General features: G+C 34.3%; 2 protein-coding genes across 2 annotated transcripts in view; both read right to left on the bottom strand.

Moving 5' to 3' along the window:
- The window catches only part of LOC108575419 (tubulin polyglutamylase TTLL5), a 36528-nt gene extending 33868 nt beyond the window's left edge, over nt 1-2660 (bottom strand). Inside the window, exon 1 of the mRNA XM_017938200.1 lies at nt 2518-2660. The gene's annotated coding sequence lies outside the window, so the exon portion shown is untranslated. The remainder of the gene's footprint in view (nt 1-2517) is intronic.
- Nucleotides 2661-2977: 317 nt separating this feature from the next.
- On the bottom strand, nt 2978-5057 carry LOC108575436 (molybdopterin synthase catalytic subunit). The gene is made up of 8 exons (XM_017938224.1): nt 4989-5057; nt 4743-4889; nt 4370-4673; nt 3720-4008; nt 3557-3642; nt 3250-3494; nt 3124-3177; nt 2978-3049 (listed from the first exon to the last, which is right to left on the bottom strand). The coding sequence occupies exons 2-8, from the start codon at nt 4881-4883 to the stop codon at nt 2978-2980; spliced, it is 1191 nt and encodes a 396-aa protein (XP_017793713.1). The 5' UTR covers nt 4884-4889; nt 4989-5057.
- Between the last annotated feature and the right edge of the window lie 547 nt (nt 5058-5604).

The raw sequence follows: 5604 nt of genomic DNA on the forward strand, positions 1-5604 counted from the left end.
CGTAAGAAAATTGAAAAACAGAAATTAAAAATTAAATTTAAATACAAATTTAAAATTAAAAAATTTTTTAAAATACTTCGAACTTCGTCATATCGTTTCATCGTAAGAGAAGACGAAACTAACTCGCAGAATGAATGAATGAAATTACAGCAGTAGAATTAATAACGTTAACGTCGATAAACGACAATTATATATTACTCGAAGCGATAATAATCTCGGAAGTAACTTTCTTCTCATTATCCTCGCTGAACATATGTCCAATTAGAAGACCGGAACGGGTCTGGCGTGGAAATCGAAGAAAAAGTAAATGAACTCACCGCGACGAGTAGAGAGACAGAAGAGGGGGAAAAAACAAAAGTGGCGAGTGGTTGCACATTAAAGCTGCATCGGGGCCACAACCAACAGAGAGATCTGTATCGTGTAACCAAGCCCTCTTATTCTATTCCGCGAGTTATTGAAATTCTGTTTACATCAGCTAGGTGGAACGCGCGTTACGCCACTTGTACGTTCTTGCATGCCGTGATTAAGAGAAATCATGCTCGAAGCTCCCCCCATTAGCCTGTACAATAGCTGCTCTCCATATATACATATACATATATACAGCGTGGCACGTAGAAACGAAAAACTGCGCGCGACGCGCAGTGTTACTCGTTAAAATCCACTTAAAACCGCGTCCTCTTATTTACTCCAATAAACAACCATCCACGAGGAAAATCTGTGCACGATCGTTAAATCTGAGAGATTTTCTAGTATGCACAGCGGTGGAATATATTCTACGCATATACACTACACTTTGCACATTTTCCTGAATACGAACAAACCGATATATACCTGGAGATTTCTGGGTATGAAAGGAACTTTGGTCCCCTGCGAATTTAAGGGAAAGGTAAACGAGGTCCCTGACTGCCTCCAGGCATTTACTTTTGTCGAAAGTCTTGGAAGGAAAACTGACTATAGTGCACAGCTTTTCAAAAAAAAAAAAAGGCGCAGATTTTCTGAGAATTTTACCTGAATAAATTGTTCAGGAGGTTAGAAATTATTCCCTTTTAATTTTTCGCAAGAAAATATGTCTGAATGTATAATTTAAAATAATAGAATTAAAGATACGGAATATTTGGATACAAGTGAATTTCTAATTAAGATAGCGAGACTGATAACAAGCGAAACGAAATCTTATTTACGATCGTTTCGCGACGCTACGGTTCAATTAGAATCGCTTAACCGCACGAGCAAATTATGTCTTTCAGCGGTGAACCTACGCGAAGAATTCACTGTCAGTCTCCCAACAGCTTGGCACGTTTGTCGTTTTAATCGCTGGCGAACGTAACCGCGCATCTGTGAAGGGTTTCCTAGTGGCGAACCCTCGTGAAACGCGTTCAATTTACACGACAACTTGTTTTCCCTGCTTTCTTTTTTTTTTTCTTTTTTTCATAGGTGGATGAATATCGGTTGGTAGTTGGTTGAGAAACGATTGCGCGTTTTCAAATTGCGTTCCTTTCTGTTCTGGTAACGCTCTCGACACGATTTTCTCTTTTAACCATTGCACGCTCGTAAATCAAGATAGAAATCGTTGGCTACCGTGTACGGTTCATAATCATATTTCCTGCGCCCGTTAGTGAAAGATGCGATTATTAGTGCACACTGCAATAGAAACGGCACGCGGGTTTTAGCAAGCTGAAACCCGCATTATCGAGCAACCTATTAATTTCTGCCGATGCGTCATTGGCTTAAGGGTGGTTTTTCGTAACATCGATTGACGTTTGCTTTCGTTTGGACACGGTAAGAAAGACGATAGTGTTTCACGATAGAAATAAAAATTCGACATGAATGAAGTCATTTCGAGTCGATTGTTTTTTAACGCGATATTATAAATAAATACGATCTCTTTTCGTTTTTTTTTTTTAAGATTTGGTTGTTTGGCGTTCAATTTGTTTCTATTGGTAGACGAATAGACGCGACGATTTGTCTATACTGTAGTCACTGCCGCTGCGATGTTTGCGCCTGAAACGTATCGCCTTATTTCGTTAACATTTAAGAAAACTATTAGAAGAAACCCATGTGCCAGGACAAAAATAGAACGCGTAAAAATAAACGATGCTTTTCGATGAGGAAAGCCAGGAAGCGAGCTACGGTTGTCAGAAATTTGACTAGACTGGATCGAGCGTCGTAAGACGAAAAATTTATTCCGCGTTACGAAAATCGACAAGATGGCCAAAAGTCAAAAATTCATTGAAAACTAAGAATGCTTATTCTTTTCCGTAATTGCGATTCGTTCGATTTATTGTCACCGTTTAATACCGATGGTATACGATTGAAAAAAACGAGCGGACTGTTATGTCAAAACAAACGGAAACAAACAAAACAAAAACTAAGAAAGCAACGAAATTGAGCGGTCCTTAGACTCAGCTGAGAGGAAAAAGGATGGTGCTTGTCACCCTGGCAGACGACGTGCTGGCCGCGTGCTCAGCAAACACAAGATGATGCATGCAGTTAAATAAATTTTATAACAGTACTTACCAGCATTCGAAAGGACGGCTAATTTTCGTTGAACTTCCGGACGAATAACACATTACTATCAATGATTCACTTGAAATTATATCAGGATAAAGAGAAAACTTCGACAAACCGCAGCCATACCGTATGGCAGCACGACGAAGACTGCCTCTATCAACCGAAACACGAACTAATAGTGGGTACATCTCCGAACAAAAGTTTCGACCCCGCCAAGGAAAGAATAGGCCCCGCCTTTCGACATGCCTGTACAACACTCTCATCACGACGAAACTAGAATTTTGATTATTTAATTACGAATGCACATCATGATTCATCAACATGTATTAATTGGTACTAATCATATTTTTTAGTAATAAACAGCAAACTACTACAAATGTTATGTATGTAACAAGTATATTATTTATTTCTAATATTTAACAAAGTATAAATAAACGTTCAGTCTTGTACATTTTTGTAAAAACAATTATTTCATTTTTTTAACATATTTATCCTCTAATTCATGTAGTTTTGAATCAAGTTCTGCCATAGAATATGTCTGAAATTTTTTTTAGAATAAATAGTCTTTATGAGTAAAAATATGCAAGTTAAAAAAATATCTACAATACTTACCCTTTTCCTGACAGGTTTAAATACTCCTTTAAGGTTGATAATGTCATCTGTGTTCTGAAAAAAGTTCAAGTTCAAAGACCAAAAATATGATTTATAAAATTTTATCATATGTAATTAAAAGTTTACCCAAAAATCCTTATATTCGGGAGATATTCCTTCTAAATACAGTATTCGATCTTCGATATTTTTAAGTCTTTCGTATACGTCTTTGGGGACTGGGCGATTCATACCAAGAATTCTTTCAGTAGTCGAGATCCTATCGTCTAATACGTACGAATAATTATTTGCTGTACTTGCTCCCAACATAGTGGCCTTACGCAAAGTATATTGATCAACCATTTGAGGTCCCCAAGCATTCAGTACTCTGTGCACTAAACAAATTCATAGATACAAATTTTAATATCGATCAATATCAACCGTAATTTTATTTTACCTTTCACGTGACTTTTAGAATCTTTCCTCCGAATAAGAATAGCATCTACTCTTGCACATGAATCCTCATTTTCATCACTTTGGTGTCTAAAATGAAGTAATATTATACACCTTCTAAAACCATGAAGAGTTTAGTAATACCTTTCCATAAAAATATAACAAACCTGTGACAACAAAATTCTTGTACATTCACGATATTTACTTGTTGACGTTTTCTTTCAATGAAAGATGATATTCTATGATTTAATTCGTCTGGTGTAGCACGAATTTGAACAAGATTTGGATCGATTACTACTCTAAATTCATCTTCCTCTTCTTCTTCTTCTTCTTCTTCTTCTTCTTCTTCTTCTTCTTCTTCCTCCTCCTCTTCACCATCATATTCTACTACAGTTTCTACTGTATCATTTGATATTGTAATATTTTCTGATTCTTGTAAATCAATCGTATCTTCAACTGTACAAAACACGTATTCATTGAATAAGTACTTTTGGTGAATATATTAATATTATAAGTAGGTTCATTTAACAAAAAAAAAAAAAAACAATCACAAAATGGGTGAATGGTTTTAAAATTACAAAACTATTATCAACGATTTATTAACATTTTTATGAATTCAACATAAAATCTTTTTCAGAGTTTCAACAATTTTATGATACATTACACGAACATAATGTATATTAACATTCCATAACAAAATAAATGCATTTTAAAGTTTTCAAAATTAAGTAATTTTGCAGAATGTCTTTTTTAAATTACAGTTTTCCGTCTTTTCTTAAAATTAAAGTGTCAAAATAATATCAAATATATTATTTACTATTTGACCAGGCACATTCCCGATTTTCCTTCCATTGTGCATCTTGTGTATCATACACTTCTTTTTTCCAAATTGGAACTGATGCTTTCAATGAATTTATAGCATATTTAACAGCTTCCAGTGATTCTTCTCTATGAGGTGAAGAAACAGCAATCATTACACTTGCTTTGGATACTGGTACCTCTCCCAGGCGATGATATATAGCAATATGATGAACATTCCACTGAGAACGAATTTTTGAACATATACTATTCATTTCCTTGTATGCCATTGGTTCATATGCTTCATATTCCAATTTTAAAACCTAGAAAAAATATATGCATGTATGAGTGACATCTTTGGATTTATAACTGAAGTTTAAACAAATAGATACCTTTTTATTATCAAAATTATCGCGAGTAATACCAATAAAATTGGATATAGCTCCACAATTGGGAGATGTTACCAAATCAATTATTTCTCCAAAATTTAACTCTTCATGTTGTAGTTTAACAATGTCCTTTGGAGTAACCATTCTAACCTAAAAACACCACATACATAAGTACTTTTGATACCATAATATTGATTTATATATTACAAAAAAATTTATTGTTCCATTCACATTAAAGATAAAACAAACCTCCGCTAAGTGGTGGAATAACAGCAATCTCGTCTTTTTCTGAAAGTACTAATGTTGCGTTCGAAGAAACAAATTCTTCGTTCACTGCCAAAATCAAAGTGTCACGGATATCTTCTAACTTATATTGACTAATTACTCTATCCCTTAAATTATTATATGATAATTTCTTTGGAACAGTAATGTAACATTCTTTCTTACCCGTTAATTCTCTTGCTTTAGCAAAAAATAAAATCTTTACTTGCGTTTCAACGGTACTGTCATCCATTACGAATTGTGTGCATACAGTAGCGATCTAAGCTTACAAAATACTTCAACATCTTTATCGCAAGATGTATAATTATCACAATATCAAATCACGTTACGTAATTATCCAAAGGTAATGAGTGTATTATCCGAGGCTTAGAACAAGGTTATGTTTTCCTTCAGCTAACTACTTACGTAGTCAAACTAGTGTTTGTATACATTAAGAAAAAGACAATAGAAATTTGTATTTCGTAAAAAATAGAAAGTTACAAGTGAAACTAGATAAATTTTTTTATGTTGTCAGCATTAACCACTTTAATGCTTTTTATAAATAATTATAAAGTTGACTACGTTGCAAACACGCAATCTAAGC

The sequence above is a fragment of the Habropoda laboriosa genome, unplaced genomic scaffold (assembly GCF_001263275.1).
Source record: "Habropoda laboriosa isolate 0110345459 unplaced genomic scaffold, ASM126327v1 scaffold297, whole genome shotgun sequence".
Taxonomy (NCBI): domain Eukaryota; kingdom Metazoa; phylum Arthropoda; class Insecta; order Hymenoptera; family Apidae; genus Habropoda; species Habropoda laboriosa.